Source organism: Poecilia mexicana, unplaced genomic scaffold (assembly GCF_051168715.1).
Source record: "Poecilia mexicana isolate PSO_F unplaced genomic scaffold, ASM5116871v1 scaffold_7, whole genome shotgun sequence".
Taxonomy (NCBI): Eukaryota; Metazoa; Chordata; class Actinopteri; order Cyprinodontiformes; family Poeciliidae; genus Poecilia; species Poecilia mexicana.
Window position 1 is genome coordinate 1565911 of NW_028263376.1, and position 18300 is coordinate 1584210.

Sequence of the window (18300 nt, forward strand, 5' to 3'; positions counted from 1 at the left end):
TAGAACATGACACCACTGCTTACATGTTTTATTTAGTCATTTTCTGATTGCTTACTTATAATTCATGCTCCTCTCAACATTTTGCTCCATCAAAAGTAAGAGTATCATTGGGAGGTAGATGGAATTTGTAGATGGTTTTCAACAGTTTTTACTATCAATGTCTAAATTAATTTCCTTTAAAAAAAAAACATTATTAATCCAATGGGGAAATTAAATATTGTAACTCATACAGTTCCTTTCAGTAGTTGTAGATGCAGAATGCTGTGTGCAGCAACGATCTTCTGTAGCAGTCTCTATCTACGTTTCCATTACAAATATTTGCAGATCTTTGTCTATATTCTGTTAATGCTGACAAAAAAAACTGTTTCTGGATTATGGTGTTTCCATTAAATAAAATATGAAATGAAAATCAAGGCAGTTATGGATGTAAACACTTACATCAGATATATTCATAAATCAGCCATGGTGGAACTAGTGCTCAACATCTATCAGCCAATCAGAGGAATCATCAGCATCTTATTCAGGCATTAGAGCGATAAGCGCCACCCACTTGGTAGGCCTTTTGGTGAAACTGTAGTCACTAATTTTACATAAGAACTATGAATTACACAACTTTTTATAAACTGATCTGTGAGAGCTCTGGTGGAGTTAGCTGCACATTGAAGAATAAAATAAAACTAGAAAATTCCTGCAGAAATTTTAAGGGGCCTGCCAAGTGTGCCCATCACTTTAAACCCAGCTTTTCAAATTTGCTGTGAAAAATAGATATATACAGATCTGACATACTTAACCCAACACTAGCACAAAATAGCTGCAAATATTGTCAGATGTATTATGATGACATGAGACAATTTCAATAGTATTTATTAGTTCTTCACAAAGTAAAAAAAACACTTTACCTTTTATTGTAACAAAAATTACATTTTTGTTACAAAAAAATGACATGAGACACCATTGAAAAGCAGGGTATAAACCCCAAATCAGTGAGATTTAATCCGAGACCGACGACTATAAGCTTCGCACGTGTGGTTCTCACTCATGGTCCAAAATAAAAAAAACATGAAGAAAGTTGGTAATTGTTAATTTCTAAAAAAAAAAGATCAATTTTCATACTAAGGATTTTAATTTACACTCAAAAATTCAGAGAAGTAATAATTTTATGTAAGCAAAACATGAATAGTCACATGAAATATGTATTCTTCCCACAATGCATTGTGAGATCTGATTCAGCGCTGTGACTACTAACTGCCTCTGTCTAGGACCCGTTGCTATGGTAATTAAGCTTCGCAGGTCAGTCACTGCTCTCCCTATGCATTGCTTATGGCAGGCCCCAATAATAATAATAATAAAGAGACATTCTATTAGGTGAAGAACAGTAGGTGCCTGCCATGCAATGCATTGCTTATGGCAGGGCCCAATAACAGACATTCTATTGGGTGTAGAACAATAGGTGCCTGCCATGCAACGCATGGAGGCATTGCTTATGGCAGGCCCCAATAAAAAAAAAACACATCATCCTGCTACAACTTCCTGTCTTCGGAGTTTCTGCCTGGCAGCCCACCATCCTTTACTAGCGCCCGCCAGGCTAAGCCTTTCTTGTTTATGTTTTTAGGAAAATAATAATAATAATAAAAAAAACTTTTTTTTTTCTTTTTTAAGCCGGATTGCAAGCGTTTCTGTTGCTCTGTGCGCTTCACTAGCGGAGCAGATTTATTCCTAAAAGATATGTTTATAGAAGATAGGTTTATAGTTTATGCATTTAAAGCCGGACCAATCACACCGCTGGCTCCTCTGCTCGTTGCCTCGCGCGCTGCAGTAGCTGGATTAAGTTTACCTCAGCGCGGATCCCGCGCGCCTCGTTTCACTCCAACTGGACACAGGCTGACCTGTATGGATATTTACAACAACCCCCTGTGAGGAATTATGATTCTTTCCAGAGTTTTTGATCAAGGTAGGACTTTAAACACCACTCTGGTTAGCTCTGGTTGCGCAGCTCTACGTGAACTGCAGGATTAACTTGTAGTCGCTTTCAGAGGTACGTTGAGCGAGCAGTGAGAATGATTTATATTGGTGAACAAAGAATTTTGTGTGGCTTTTCCATCTCAACACGCCCAGTGCCTGGCTCTGCCTGGCTGATAAAGTTCATCCATGTGTTCCCGGTTGGCCGGTGTATTAATGAACTAGTGCTAACCTGATCATGCAGGTTCAGCCTGGTGAGGAGCTTTCGCGCTCTCCTCTCTGTAATGCATCAGGCTGATTTTATATTATTATATTATTATTTTTAGTATTATTTTTCCGGTAACTCAATGCATCAAACCGTATCAAATGCTTTGTCCACTTAGACGGCCGCGCGGAGATCTGAGAAACTCGTCCCATAAACTGGACCAACCAGAATAGTTTCTGTGACTCTTATTAAAAACTCAACAGACATGAAATGAAAGAGCTACTAAAGCCACATTAGCAGCATTGAATTAAATCTCCCGTTTGTTGCATCTCTGCATAGTGCAGCAGATTACCTCATCATGCAGGGCCGGTCCAAGGCTGTATGAGGCCTGGAGCAGAATTTGATTTAGGGGCCCCTTTTGTTGCTGAAAACATCAGCACCTCTAACAGATGTGTTGGATTTAATCTGAGAGAGGGGGACTAGTTTAATTGGCCAACCTAAAAAGCAATCAGTTATAATTGCAGTTTACTAAATTGTATTTGTGAACAAACAGAGCTCAAACTTAAAGATTAAACTCACAGCATCAGATTGTTGCTATGGTAACTAAACAATCTAACTATGAATATTGTTCTTGAACTTTTACAAAGTAAACTTGCCAGCTTCTTAAACTCTTACATTTAAATGTTAAACAATTTAAAATCTTTTAATCTATATATGCTGAAATTGAATCAAATTTAGCAGCATTGATCATCTCAATAAACAAGTGTTACATTCATGTATCTGTGGTCTGTGTTAAAATATTAGCATTTATGGGGCCCCTGAAGCCCTGTGGGACCTGATGGAGCTTAATTTGGATTAAACAAAAGTGCAAATAACTAATATTCATTTTAATTGTATATTTTGATTAGTTGTTTTTAAGACTAGTTGTGGGTTTAAGTAGTGTTTCACTGGTGATGTTTTCCGTAACGTATAATTACCGAGTGATATTTTAAAATTTCATGTCACCTTAACATCTTTCAATACAAAAACATGGTGGACCACCAGTGGACCACCTCGGCACCCTGACCACCGGGCTTAACAAGTTTTCTGTGGGAAACCCTGTATTTTGATATGAATGAAATGCTTTTTAATTCATAACACAAAAACTGTTCATAGAAAAACATGGGCTTTAGAAATTGCCGTGTTTCCAATAAGCAAAGGTATTTTCATAGTTTTAGTTTGTGCATTTCTATGGTTAATGGAAACTCAGCTGATGTTGCCGTGAATCTGAAAAAGCCTCTGGTTTTCATGGTTCAGCAGTAGATCCCAGGGCAGAACCAGCCTTTTTTATCAGCTTGTTCATCATTTTTGGTTTCGTTTTTTTTTTTAAAGCATGACTTGATTTGTATTTAGCCCCCTTTACTTCGATACCCTTAAATAAAACCAAACCCATTAATTTTGAAGAGATAGCACATAGTATGACTGAAACTATAAGAACGATTTTTAGAATTCATGAGAAATTGACACAGATTCACTTCAGGAGTTTATTTTAAAAGGCTCTGCTTAAAAAGTTATATAATCAATTTGGTAAGTGTGAAATCAATTTGATGTTAAAATTAAGATGATACTTCATTAAATCTTTTCTTTCTTTTTCCTATCTTAGCTTACTTCCCCTCTCTGAAGCTTTTTTTTTGTCTGCTGTTGGTTTAAAGTCGGGTTATTTTTGTGCTTATTCAGTTGAGCTTTGAATTAGCTTAGGAGATGCAAAGTGCCTCACTGTGACTCCCTGAAACTTGTTAGTGCACAAATTTATTTATTGGATATAATAAATAAAAATGTGATATAATAATAAAATACGGAGCAGAGAAGAGTCTCTATCTTCCCCAGTTAGCCAGGAAAAAGTGGCGGCTGATATTCCTGAGACTGAAGCGAAGGAAACAGAGTGTCTGATGAGCACATTGATAGAAAAGAGACAGAATGAACATACAAAAGGAGTGGATTTCTTTAATCCAAATACTTTTTTCACGGCTCTTTTGTCCCTTTATGCACAGGCAGCTTAGAGTGTGAGTTTATACGACTGCAATACAGAGGAACTCGGGCAAATACTAGCCTTCCCTTCAAATATGTCGCCTGTCCCCTCTGGAGGTTAACGGAATATCACTCGGCAGTAGATACATTGTTATTGACAAAGAGCTCGTGAGGCAGAGAAGACGGGAAAAAAATCAGTCACCTTAGGTGTCGAGAGCAGAATATTTGATTGTTTGCATGTTTATTTTATGAGCATCTCCCCCTACATGTTTGTGATTGGACTCACAAAACACTGGTGGATTCTGGGGAAGTCAACTGTTACTGCTAATCAAGTTAAGTAGAGGCAGAGCAGCGAGAGATGAAGCGACAGCAGCCAGGGACCGTCGGTCCGCTAACGGTGGCCTGCAGGCTCAGATGGGAGCAGAATCAACCTGCGTGTGGTTCAGGGCAGTTCTGATTTCTACAGAGAACTGAAAATATATTTATACTCATTTCAGATTTTTCAATGTTGTAACCACAAACCTCACTGTATTTTATTAGGCTGTTCACAGATATATCAGGGAGTCAGCAGCCTTTTCTATTCAAAAAGCCACTTTTGCCCCCAAAACTACAAAATCAAATTCACCTCAGTGCAAAAACACTAAATTTTACCAAGTAGTTTTATTCAAGTTTAGTGTAAATATCTTAATTCACTTGAAATAAAACTAAACTAACTTTTAAGTAGCTTTTCAGCAAGATATTCAAGTTTGTCTTAGTTCCTTACTATCAATTAAAAATTACTTGTTCCACTAGCAGATTATTCCACTTATGTGTAATAATCTGCAAATGGAACTAGTAATTGTTCACCAATTATTGATTAAAATAAGCTTCTATATCTTGCTGAAAAGTTGCTTGTAAGTAAGTTTAGTTTTATTTCAAGTGAGCTAAGATATTTGGACCAAAACCACTTGATAAGATTTTGTTTTTGCAGTAATCAATCCACATGTTCAACATAAAATGTTTTCTTATGAAAACTAACAAAATGAAAGTTGAATTTATTGTTTTCAAATTTTTAAACAAATTACAGAAGAAATCAAATTTGTAGAATGAGGTAAGCCTTTTCTATAAATATGGAACATGAAGAATGATAGTGAGCATCATTTGAAGCTAGTTACTATTAAAAACCTGGTGCAGATATTCATAGCAGATTTTAAATAAGAACATAAGGGAAAAACTCCTAAAATGTCAACTTCTTGTTGCATTCTTATTTAAAAACATTTCCTTTGAGGTAGACCCATGCATAGTAATTCATTTTCATAATTTTTTCTTTCACCTTTTTTTTTTTATAAATAAAACTCTAAGATGTCTGCTATGGATCTGAGTTCATCCATTTTTAAGTCAACACTTTAGAGAGTCACCTTTCACTGCGATTAAAGCTGGCAACTTTCATGATTTTTTGGTCATGATGTTCACAGCCATCATGATAATTATTCCTTGCAAAATAGCTTCAGATCAGTCAAATTAGACACAATGTTAATACTCTTTCCATAGATACTGACTTGGGGTAAATTCACTCTGACCTGTTTGGTCCACTGGAATCAAACTCTAGTTCATTTGCTCAGAGAGTCAGGTGTGTTTGGGGACGTGTGAATGTTAACTCAAACTCTGATGCGGACCTAAGAACTGAACTCTAAAAATCTAGGTCTGGCTTCAGTTTAAGTGAACATTTCGTGATCCGAATGCCAAGCAGACCAGCGATTGCTCCAAAAGCAGGAAGCGGACTACAGCACAGGGCATTCTGTGTAAATACAAGCAAAACAAACATGCTAACAGGAGGAATGGTTCATGGTCAAACTAGAAATCCTCCAACCGCTAAAATCTGTCAACTCTCCATTCTGGGTTACTTTTGTGAAGAAGGAAGTTGCGTTCTGTGTCTTCCACAGTGGTTTTCATGTTTCCTTCAGAGGTTCTTGCTGCAGCGCCCCCACAGGTGAGGAGGGGAACAGGTTTTTCAGTCAGTTTGATTCGTTTGTCACAGTGCAGTGTGGATGCGAACTACAACAGCTGGAAATGTAACATGTTTGTAGTTTTGGTTCCCAATTGAACTGAACTAGTCACCCTGAACGTCTCAGTAGCTTCTCTGAATAGACGAGTGTGTCTTAGCAGGTTTACTGTTTGTCCAATTTCAAATGATTAATTTGTGAGATGTTCTCAGTTTAATAGATTGTTTTGTAGCTAAACTCTGTTTGAAACTTCTGCACGACTTTCATGGAAGAATTTTTTGTGTTTGTTTTTATTTACTTTTTTCTCATCACAAAATGATGGTCTACTACCTAAAACTTAATTAAAACCCACTGGATTTGGTGGTCATAACATGTTCAAACCAGGAAAACTAGTGCATTAAGACTTTTTTTGTGTATTTTTTGCCCCTCACTTTCTTTCTTCCCTTCTTTCCCTTTTCTCACGCTGCAGCTTCAAAATTGACAACAAATATTTTCTAATGTATCCTTAGTGTGCGTCATTTTGAGGGAGTCCTTTCTGAAACCCGCTGTTGATAAAATTGGCTGTTTGGATTCAACAAACAGATTTTTTTTTCTTCCCAGCACTGATAGATACATGTCGAGATACAGAAATTCCCAGCTCATCTCGTGTCCCTGCATGCTGTTTTCACTTGTCCCCATTTTTAAGAGTTGCAACGTTTTCAACTGTAAAAAACAAAAAAACACAAAGAGTCTTCGTCTTACCTCCTGCTTGTGATAAGTGTTAAGCGGCAGGCAGACACAGCCTGCGGGTTCGCCTTTTTACTTTATGCAAATACCTTCTTTTTTCTTTGTGCCTCCTTTCTCCAGCCGCTAATATGATACATAAATGTTTTAATACGAGGGAGGCGAAGGGAGTCGGATCAAAGCGGCAACTTGAGGACGACGGGTGGCTGCGCCATCATCAGGGTCCCACGCCGCCTCGCCGGCGACTCTACCCTGCTAGTTGGCTGCTGCAAAACATCACCTGGATTACACCGACTCGCCGCCCTGTATAACACATGGAGACACTGCACACAGAAAAAAGTCCAATTAACACATGCATGAGCCGAGTGGAGATGGGAGGAAGCTCTTGCCAAAATAATCTCCCGGCGTTTCCCCCACAACACATTACGGTGGGGTTAACTACACCTGGCTGCCGCCCATAGGGGCAGATGAAGAGGGGACGGGGGACATCTGTTGCCTTCACACCAATCTGGCCAGGAATTGTTTAGCTTTAGAAATGACATTGAGGCTCCGCTCTAGTTTTCAGGTAACACTTAAAAGCGGCGGTAACAGAATCCAAAAGTTCAATCAGAATCCAACGACTCTCGTCTGGAGGAGCAACACCAGGGAGTAAAGGGGGCCACCGACCCAAAGTAATCCCCACCGAGTCCTGAAGTGAGGTCGCACCATTAAAAACACACCAGTCTAATTAAAACAGAAAGTTACACCCAAGTCAATGAAGTGTTTGGGAGTGAACCAAGGGAAGAAGAAGGAGGAGAGCTTGTGAGCAGCAGCTTTAATTGTTGCAGGCTGCCATTTCAAAGACTTTGGCTGCATCCAGCAGAGAACAAAACAGCTTCAAGTTTCAACAGTGTCACAAGATTTTTATACTTGGAGAGATTTTTCTCCTCCCCCTTTTTTTTTTCTTAGCATTTTTTTTTTAGCATTTTTCTGTCTTCTGTCTTGTTTTCATCGTCTCCAGATGCAGTTTGATTGTTTTTTTTCTTTCCGTCCCCAGAGGTTCAGGTGATTTAAAAATAAGAAATAAAGAAAGTCTGATTTTCGTCACATTCCAGAGCGAGAAAAAAGGGTAACACTTTATTTGAAGGGGGGTGAATAAGACTGTCATGACACTGTCATAAATATGACATAACATCTATCATGAACATGAATAAGCCTTCATGAATATTTATGACTGTTGTCATAAAGCGTCATTCAGTAAATTATGACACTTTTAATACAAAGTTGACATTATTCAAAATGTCTTTGTTATGACAACTTGACATTAACCAAGAAATCATTACTGTTTAAACTTTACCTTTAATCACATAAAGTTACCTAATTTTTAAAGTTTAATCAGTAATACTTTTATAACAAATTTATATCAGTAATGATTTCTTGGTTAATGTCAAGTTGTCATAACAAAGACATTTTGAATAATGTCAACTTTGTATTAAAAGTGTCATAATTTACCGAATGACGCTTTATGACAACAGTCATAAATATTCATGAAGGCTTATTCATGTTCATGATAGGTGTTATGTCATGTTTATGACAGTGTCATGACAGTCTTATTCACCCCCTTCAAATAAAGTGTTACCGAAAAAAGAGAAGCAGGAGACTCAGGTGTCATCAGAGGCTGCAGTTGTTTTACAACCAGCCCGTCCTTGGGAACTGGACCAGCAAACTTTATTTTGTTTTTAACGAAGGCAAGGTTGCACGGTTAAGCTCAGATCACAGGCGTCTCACACACATGCACACACACGCACACAAACAATCATTGAAATGGGATCGGGGGAATCAATTGTCTTGGAAGTGAAACCAAATTGAGCAGAGCTGAGCCGTTTTTGTCCAAACCGGATTCCAAAAAAGTTGGGACACTAAACTAATTGTGAATAAAAACTGAATGCAATGATGTGGAGATGGCAAATGTCAATATTTTATTCGTAATAGAACATAGATGGCAGATCAACAGTTTAATCTGAGTAAATTTAACATTTTAAAGGAAAAATATCTTGATTCAAAATTTCAGTGTCTACAAATCCCAAAAAAGTTTGGACAGGTAGCAATAAGTGGCTGGAAAAATGAAATTGAACATATAACAAACAGCTGGAAGACCAATTAACACTAATTAAGTCAATTGACAACATGATTAGGTATAAAAAGAGCTTGTTAGAGCGTCAGTGTCTCTCTGAAGCCAAGATGGTAAGAGGATCACCAATTCCACCATTGTTGCGCAGAAAGATAGTGCAGCAATACCAGAATGGTGTTACCCAGCGTAAAATAGCAAAGACTTTTAAGTTACCATCATCAGCCGTCCATAACATCATCAAAAGATTCAGAGAATTTGGAACAATCGCTGTGTGTAAGGGTCAAGGCCGTAAAACTCTACTGGATGCTTGTAATCTCCGGGCCCTTAAACGTCACTGCACCTCAAACAGGAATGCCACTGTCAAGGAAATGACAGCATGGGCTCAGGAATACTTCCAGAAAGCATTGTCAGTGAACACAATCCACCGTGCCATCCGCTACTCTACAGTGCAAAGAGGAAGCCATTTCTAAGCAAGCTCCACAAGCTCAGCTGTTTGCACTGGGCCAGGAGTCATTTAAAATGGAGGGAGGCAAAATGGACGACTGTTCTGTGGTCAGATGAGTCACAATTTGAAGTTCTTTATGGAAGACTGGGACGCCATGTCATCCGGACCATAGAGGACAAGGATAACCCAAGTTGTTATCAACGCTCCGTTCAGAAGCTGCATCACTGATAGTATGGGGTTGCATGAGTGCTTGTGGCCTGGGCAGCTTGCATGTCTGGAAAGGCCCCATGAAAGCAGAGAGCTATGTTCAGGTTCTAGAACAACATATGCTCCCATCTAGACGTCGTCTCTTTCAGGGAAGACCCTGCATTTTTCAACAAGATAAAGCCAGACCACATTCTGCAGCAATCACAACATCATGGCTACGTAGGAGAAGGATCTGACATGGCCAGCCTGCAGTCCAGATCTTTCACCTATAGAGAACATTTGGTGCATCATAAAGAGGAAGGTGTGACAAAAAAGGCCCAAGACGATTGAACAGTTAGAGGCTGTTCCCATTCATGTCTAGTTGTCTAGAGGCAACTAGACATGAATGGAGAGCATTCCTATTTCTAAACTTGAGACACTGGTCTCCTCTGTCCCCAGACGTCTGAGTGTTGTAAGAAGAAGGGGAGATGCAACACAGTGGTAAAAATGGCCTTGTCCTTTTTTTGGGATTTGTTGACGTCATGAAATTTTGAAACAACATATTTTTCCCTTAAAATGATACATTCTCTCAGTTTAAACTTTTAATCTGTGATTTGTGTTCTATTGTGAATAAAATATTAGATGTGGGCACCTCCACATCATTGCATTCAGTTTTTATTTACAATTTGTGTAGTGTCCCAACTTTTTTGGAATCCGGTTTGTATTTACGTGGCGCCGCCAAGCTCTTAGTTGGCATCAAGACGCCAAAATCAATGGCGGTTATGGGCCTGCTGATCTGAACTTACTTCAGGAACCAGATCGTCGCTCAGCCGCTGCCAGGAGAATCTTCCATTTCCCTCTTCCTTTTTGTTGTTTTAATATCTATACCTACGCTCCAACACATCAGCGATCCAGATGAATGGTTTCGCTGATATCGATTATTATCTCAAGCCACGCCGGTTCCCCTTCAGCTCCTGTTGCCTTAATCAGAGTGAAACTGGCTAATTGTCTGAGTTATCACTTGATAATTTCCCTCTTCGCCACGGCTCCACTGAATATCTCAGAGCGGGTAAATGAATCATGAGGCTGTGAAGTTGGCCCCCTCCGATGCCATCTAATGCTATAATGGTCACAATAATGATGGAGCCATGGGTGGCGCCATTACAGCAGCCAGTTTCCATGACAGCGCCGTCATTTGTCGACCCAAATCCCAAACCAAAGTTAGAGTTGAGAGAGAACAGGGTTTTAAGGTTTTAGCTGTGAATTTTCATCAGCTTTAGTGATCGGTAGTAAATGTATGTCGGCTTTTTTCTTCAGAATATGAACGCTGGTCAGATGTGTTGATTACTTAAGAGATATATTAATACAGCATGAGACAAAATTATCTTCATAGAAAGGTTTCTTTGTTGGGCCCCATTTATAATCCATAATTCAAAGTGTTTCACAAGACAGGAACATCAGGCGAACCAGTTAGAGGAGAAATACTTTGTAGTTTGACAGGAAAACAGACATTCATGTAACCAGATGGAGATTTAACTTCCAACCAAGCAGCTTTTACTGTGTAGGTGTTTTTCTACAGTTTATAGTTGTAATTCCCTTCATTAAAGTCAAATAGGAGAACAAAAAAACTACTAAACCAAAGATTCTTTATGAAAGACAGATGCTGCTCAGCTCCAGAATCAAATTTAAGTTGAAAAGATTTTGGAAAAGACTAAAATGTTTACCATTAAAGTGTTTTGACATAAAGGTTTGTTTTACAGAGATATCCAAATTTCTGTAGCTTAAACCCAAAACTGTCATCCTGACAGTACGCACATGTAAGTCAGTGGAGGAACTGATGTCATCATGACAGCTGAGGAGATCATTCAGAAGTTGTTTATGCCTTTAGCAGCATTGGACTGAGAGGTAACGGATGAGCAGTTCCACCAGCTGACACTAGTCTACAGGAGCTGAACGTAACTAGGTGGTGCTTTGTGTAGTTAAACATTTAGGTGTCCTGAGTGGTTGCCACGGGAGATTCAAAGATTTTTCAAACATGAAAGAATCAAAGAAACACGGCAGCTGTGTTTTTGATGAGGGAATAATGCTACAACATGATTTAAAGCTCATAAAGTTGGATACCCTCCCTTAATGACCTCACCACCTCACAACCTCTAAAAGAAGGTCAAGGTAAAGAAGAGCATTAATAAAAGACATAATGGAATGTGAATATGATTAAGTCCTGGATTAATAAATAAGATTATTTTAGTTTTATATAAGCAGGTGTACAGCTGCACCACATTAACAGATTATGTTTCTTAACAGATTGATGTTAAAAATTCAGAATGACCCAGAGAGTTTTGCTCTGAAAATAACAATCTTTGATGCTTCTCTACTTGGTAACAGCAGCCACACCAAAGAGTGTTTTTATTGGAATGACTACAGATAAGGGGGTCACTTGTCCATTAGAGGGTTAAACTTTGATCTTGAGCCCATTCCTCTGTGCATTTCTGCCTGTTTTGATTGGTTGTCTGCAGCCTGGCAGTGAGGTTCTGGTCCTGGCTCACTGTTGGCCCGGTCCGTTTGTGGAGGACCAGTCCAAGAATTCTCTTGTCCTCAGAATTCTCATGTTTCACTTTGAGGCTTGTAGACAGCATCCTCAGCTAACTGACCCGGTATCAGTCCAACCACATTTAGACAACGTCTGGTCATTAACACATGCCTGGTCTTAATTATAGACTCTTCCACCTGAAAAGCTAATTTTTAATCTTTAGATCACACCTGCCTCACAAACACAGAAAGCTTTAAAGGATTGGTCTGGACAAGAAGTGGATCTGATCAAAGCATTATTTTTGTTTTTTTTAGTTGTTTTTTTTATTTTCTGCTCTCTCCTGGTGAAGTTGTGTTATATGAGCCCAGCCCACACCCACCATGGCACCAAATCCAGCATTGGTTTAATGAAGCTGGAGTTGGTGTGAGAGTGGCAGAGAATGATGCAGGCAGCTCTTTCTGATGTTCACATTTCATATTTCCTTTACCTGGGAGCTTGGCTTTCTCTTCAATTTTTAATTAGTTTGGGGTTTCTTCTTCATGCCTATTTCTTTTTTCTCTCTCTCTTCCACGTTTTTCTCTGTCTCGTTTGTGAAAACTCTCTCTCCCTCCCCTCCTTTGGCCACTGTGTCAGTTCGGCAAGCTTTGGCCGAAGAGTCAGCTCTTGCTGCGACACAGATGGAGCTCAGCAGGGAGCATCAATTAATCCAGCCTTTTATGTGTTTTAAAAAAAATGTTTCACCGTGCAACTATTGTTAGTGGTCTGTTTCATGTGCATTGTGCTGAAGGCCATGTTTATATCCGCTGAGTTTGGTGGAGTCCTAAGAAGATTCAGGAAGTGTTAGAGGAGCAAAAGTGAGGCAATGACACAAGAAAGCAAGAGGTGTCACTGAACTATGTCTGTACTGCATATTTCTTTAGTCTTGTGGTCCTCCCCTGTCCCCTTATTAACACACAATATCTCCATGGAGCTGAACTTTAACCTATTACTCACCTTTCTCCAACCTCCTCTCTTTGCCTTTTACGTTCTCCGCCTCTAACTCTGATCTTTCTCGGCCCGCTGGGGCTTCAGATCTAGATGCTCCGAGCCCCTGTTTGATGAAGACATGCACACACGGCGCCATGTGTGTGGTGAAGAACGACAAGCCGGTCTGTGAGTGCACCGAGGCCTGCACCCTGATCTCTGACCCCGTCTGCGGGTCTGATGGCCAGAGCTACCGAAGCCCCTGCGAGATGCGAGCGATGGGTTGCACTCTGCAGAAGGACATCCGCATCCAGCACAAAGGACCGTGTGGTGAGTCAAAACACTGCAGAACACACATAAAGGTCAAAGGTCACGCCTAAGCAGATGTTATTTTAGTTTCAACCCAAACTTCACCCCAGCATTCAATTTTTAATGTTTTCATTAGCAAAGTGTTTAGTGCTTAAAATACGGTGTGTGGGTGGAGCTTACTCACAGCATATGTGTTTGTGTGTGTGTGCGTGTCCACGTGTGTGTGTGTACATGAATGTGCTTTAAAGTGGGTTTCTTCCCTGTTGTTAACATTATTGTCATGGCAACTCAGCACCACAGCCTGTTAAATGACAGACGGGGAGTGAGCGTGACATTTTCTGTAATAAACAATTTTCACAACAAGTGTACATGTAGTCAGTGGAAGAACTCAGCAAAAGGACAACCCTGGCATCTGTTTGACTGATAATGTAGACAAATACAGGCTAAATTAAACACGTTCAGTTTAGGTTTGTTCACTGACTCATTTCAAATCCAACATATGAAAGATGATCTTGTGGAAGGAATAATTTTCACATAAGGTTATACAGATTTGTTTTAGGATTATTGAGCAATGTTTTAACATAAATAAACTGGAATAGCATCACCTTTATCATTGGCTAACAAGCAAATAGATTAATCTGTTTACTGCAGTATCACATCTTACTAAAATTGTCCCATTCTTAGAGTTTGCTGAACTCTGCTAATTAAGCTGGAACGGTTTGTTTAAGCAGAATTGGTGTGAAAATGTGAAAAAGCAACTCATCTGTGATGCTGTGGTCCAGTTCCTCTCCTAAAAGCAATGGGATCTTTGATACAGAGGCATCAAGATATATTCAAAGTACCACAAGATTTTAAAAAGAATCAAATGATCTTTGGTCACACTCCCAAGCAGGGGCGCGGTAAAGGGGTGAAAAGTGATGACAATTCCAGGGGCCCTGACCAGCAGGGGGCCCTCCACAATTTAATTATTTATATTTTGTTCATAGAAATAAAATTTAAAAAGTCGGGGTCCTGTCAAATACAAAATTAATCATATTGTATTTTCAAAGATTGTTTTTAGCAGTAAAAATGTAATGTTACCCCTCCCAGACTAAAAAAACACACATCCGGTTTTGCCCTGAACTCCCCCCTGGATCTGCATGAAATGGTTTGTTCCTGCTTGGAGCGCTTGACTGTGACGCTGTTCAGCTGCAGTCAGTAGAAGCTCCGGCCACAAACGATTGTGGCATTTACTATGCTGCTAAGAAAAGTTATAAAATCAGGTTTTCAAAAACAAAATAGAGGGAGAGAGAGAGAAAGGCAAGAGTGTTAATTTATAACCCAGTTTTTCTCCAAGAGAGGTGAGTAGACTGTGTGAGATTATCAACCATTTAGCATAATTAGCTTAGCTACAAACTACTGTTTGCCTCCTTTTCACTAGCATTTAATGAATTAAAGAAAAAATATTACCAACATATTCATATATTTAACTTGTACCTTTCATCACTTAACAGATGAGTCAGTCAGCAGCAGCTCTAACCCATGTCCCTCCTGACCTGTCCTCTCCTGAGTGAAATTAAAGCTGCATTATGTAACTTTTATATAAATATTTTTTTACATATTTTTTTTAAATTGTCATATTGTGACGGTATGGTATGAGAGGTAATGTGAAAAATCTATTTCCTCTGTTTTCTCCCAGGGTTCTCTAGAAACAACCAGTCAGTGGCAGGAGAGTTTTGGTGCTGTGAATCACAATCTCATGTGGTGCTGCTCATCCTTCCTCCCCCTTGATTTGTGCCGTGCTGCAGCTAGCATAGCACAGAGCTGTGCAGATCCAAACTGTGAATGCTCAGTTTAGTTAGCATAGCTACCAATGACGACAGATAAACGGTTTCTTGTAATGATAAATTGTTTCTCCCCCATTAGCACATTTAGCATTGAGTGAATGAGGCTAAATGACAGCGCTAAGAGCGTCCTACTAGTTCTGATTGGTTGTTTTGGTCAGAACGGTGCATTACTTTAACCAGTAATAGTAATTCAGGAAGGAGATGGAGGAGATTGATTGTTTTCACAGATTATCTGTCTCATAACAAACTGCTACAACATGGTGACAACTTTAACAAATATGGAGAAAACATATTTTTTATTAAAGTTATGTACTGCAGCTACATAGCATTTTTGAGAAGTCTGGATTGTCTTATGTGTATTTTGCACGTTGCTTTTGACTGTTGCTCATGGGGAGAGACATTTCAGTATCTAAAACTAATAGAAAAACTTGAAGCAACCTACTTGCATACTGGATGTGGACTGTTGGATGTTACATTCATGAGCAGTAAATATTGTGCTAATTATCAGAATTGAACCAAAGAAAGCAAAGCAGATGCAGGCCTTTAAAATTGTGACGCTTTTTATGGGTCAAATAGACTCAAAAAATTGTAACAGCAGCTGGACAGGGGGGCCCAAACAAATTTTTTGTCAGGGGGCCCAAGATTTCTGGTGGCGCCCCTGCTCCCAAGACATAAATAGCCTTTTCTCCCATTAACGTGTTTGTTGTGGTTGTATTTACCCGGAAGGCTCTCCTCGCCGACCGGAGTCGGACTGTTTTGTTAACATTCTTCATGTCAACAAAGTGGCTTTAGACATTCATCTGGGGTGCTTCGACTGGGGTTATCAAGGGACCAGCCCCTATACATTTAAAGCCAAGGGAAGTGGGGGGGGATGAAGGAAGAGATACAGAGACAGCGGCGGCAGCATGTCGGTTGGTCAGTGTTACCCAGAAAGCAGTTGGGCACAATATCGCAACACCAACACCGTGAGTGAAACAATGACTGGGACTCTGGGTACCTCTTATTTATTATTACACATCCACATTTGTAGAGTACGGAACAAAGGAACGGGTGACAACCCTAACTGTAGGATCTATTCTATGCGCCTTATAGTGCAGAAAATACGGTACTATTTATAATACATGCTGAATACTATGAATGATAACTTTGTGTTGAACTAACAGAAGCTAAAAACTATTGTTACAGATTTAATGACAAAAGTGCAAATAAATTAATATCTTATAAGCTCATGGCAGCCATATTGAATTTTCAGGTCTGGATCAGTGACTTGCAGATTTCCTTGTTGAAGTCCTTTTTTTCATTTAAAGGTTCTTGATTTAACTGGACCGGTCAAACCACGGTTAGACTGATGTTGAATGACGTCATTGGCCAGATTTAATAATAGTTTAGTTTCCTCAGTTCTCTTTGATTCAACAAGGATGACACAGTGTTCCCAGTTATACACCAAAATATATTTTTTATTCATTCATGTCTGACCTTTGTTAAGAACATTCAGACAAATCTGGCTTACTGTAAGTAAAAAAGAGTTTAACCAACCAATACAGATGAATCAGACCCACTTCGGGGAAAATATGACTCATTCCTGAAAGAATATGTTGACCCTGTCTGAAAAACTTAAATTACTGCAACATAACTGCTTCTTGATTAAACAATGTCGTAGATTTCTGAGTCTTGAAGAAAAATATGAATTTCTGACTTGGTTAAGATAGGTGTATTGTCTCTGATAGCTCATGTTACAACTAGTTTAAAGGTAGAAAACTAATCTCTCCCTGTGAAGAAGGATTTTACACAACAACACATTTGTTAGGGTGAAAATTACAATCCGCAGACATTAACAATAAACAAATCTATAGTTCTGGACTTGGCTGATCCCCTGGCGCCAATTTCACAACCAACAAAGTCAAAACAAGCCTTTAAAACAGAGGAAAACCCTGATCACTGGTCCATCTCCTTCTCATCTACTCCACGGCGCTCTGCTCCGTATACCATTACCCAGACTCCAATTTGCCTGTTTCGACCTTTAAGTGAGGATGCACTTTGCTGCCAACGAAGTGTGGAGTCTTCTTGTCTGTAATTGGCTACATGAGTCACTTGGCTTTGTCTTGTGGTGTTGGAGTATCAGCTAGTCATTAGTACAGCAGCAACAGCGGAGCTTCAAGTGTTAAAAATATCTTCTTATCCACTATGCAGGCGCAGAGCCATATGGGCAGATTTTTATAGCTTGCTAAGCCCACTTAGTGAACACTCTTGATGACTTAATGCCATATTGAGAGGCCTGTTTTCCCATGGACTCAGATGATGTAGTACTTTCTTCTGTATACAGTCAAGCCATTTGCTTTTCACACACATACAGAGCAAAAAGAACAGCAGTCATTATCTCTGTTACCCAACTCTCCCATCCACCTCCTCGGTTCACTTTGATGGCATTATGTTTATTTTCTGCCTGTTTTTTTTTTTTTTTTTTTCAACTATAATACCTACAACTAGCACTCTCTGCTGTGTGGAACAGTCACTGTAGCAAAATAATCGATTGTGGATGAGTTTGTGCCACTTTACCACTTTGTCTTAAGTCGTTCTAACAGTTCCTAGTCCCGAGCTTCGCTGTGCGAACTAATCTAAGTAGCAGTTAGAGTTGTGAGCACCTGGCAGACGGCGGAGATGGCTGTGGCGGAGGCCCTCTGCGGACTGGATCTTCCCATCTCAGCTCCTCCTTTAAATTGAAAAGTGGAGCATATGCCAGTGAGAAATGGAGCGGCAGTATCGTTTGGGCAGCGTGGAAACCGACTGGGTCCATTTGGCTCAGCACAACGCAGGTAAATGGTTGGTTATGGGTCTGCTCTGCGGCAACGGATGGTCTTTATTTAAAAAGGAAAACAGAAAGCAGAGTTCTGGCATGGAGGAATGTCCCACTTCTAACTCGGCTCCTGAGAGAACACGGCCGGCGTCGGCCCTGGGGGGCCATTAGGATGCTGAGGCACCGGCTTGTGCTTGGACCAGGAATGATGGTGATGATGATGGGAGCTATTTCTGAGCTGTTTGCACAGCTTTTCACTGA

At 39.7% G+C, this 18300-nt stretch overlaps 1 protein-coding gene across 2 annotated transcripts in view; it reads left to right on the forward strand.

The window, feature by feature from the left end:
- agrn (agrin) overlaps positions 1–18300 on the forward strand; it is a 552174-nt gene that overhangs the window by 400238 nt on the left and 133636 nt on the right. For both annotated transcript variants that reach the window (XM_088006847.1, XM_088006848.1), the window contains one exon: positions 13219–13440. In XM_088006847.1, coding sequence (XP_087862973.1) covers positions 13219–13440 — 222 coding nt within the window. The remainder of the gene's footprint in view (positions 1–13218; positions 13441–18300) is intronic.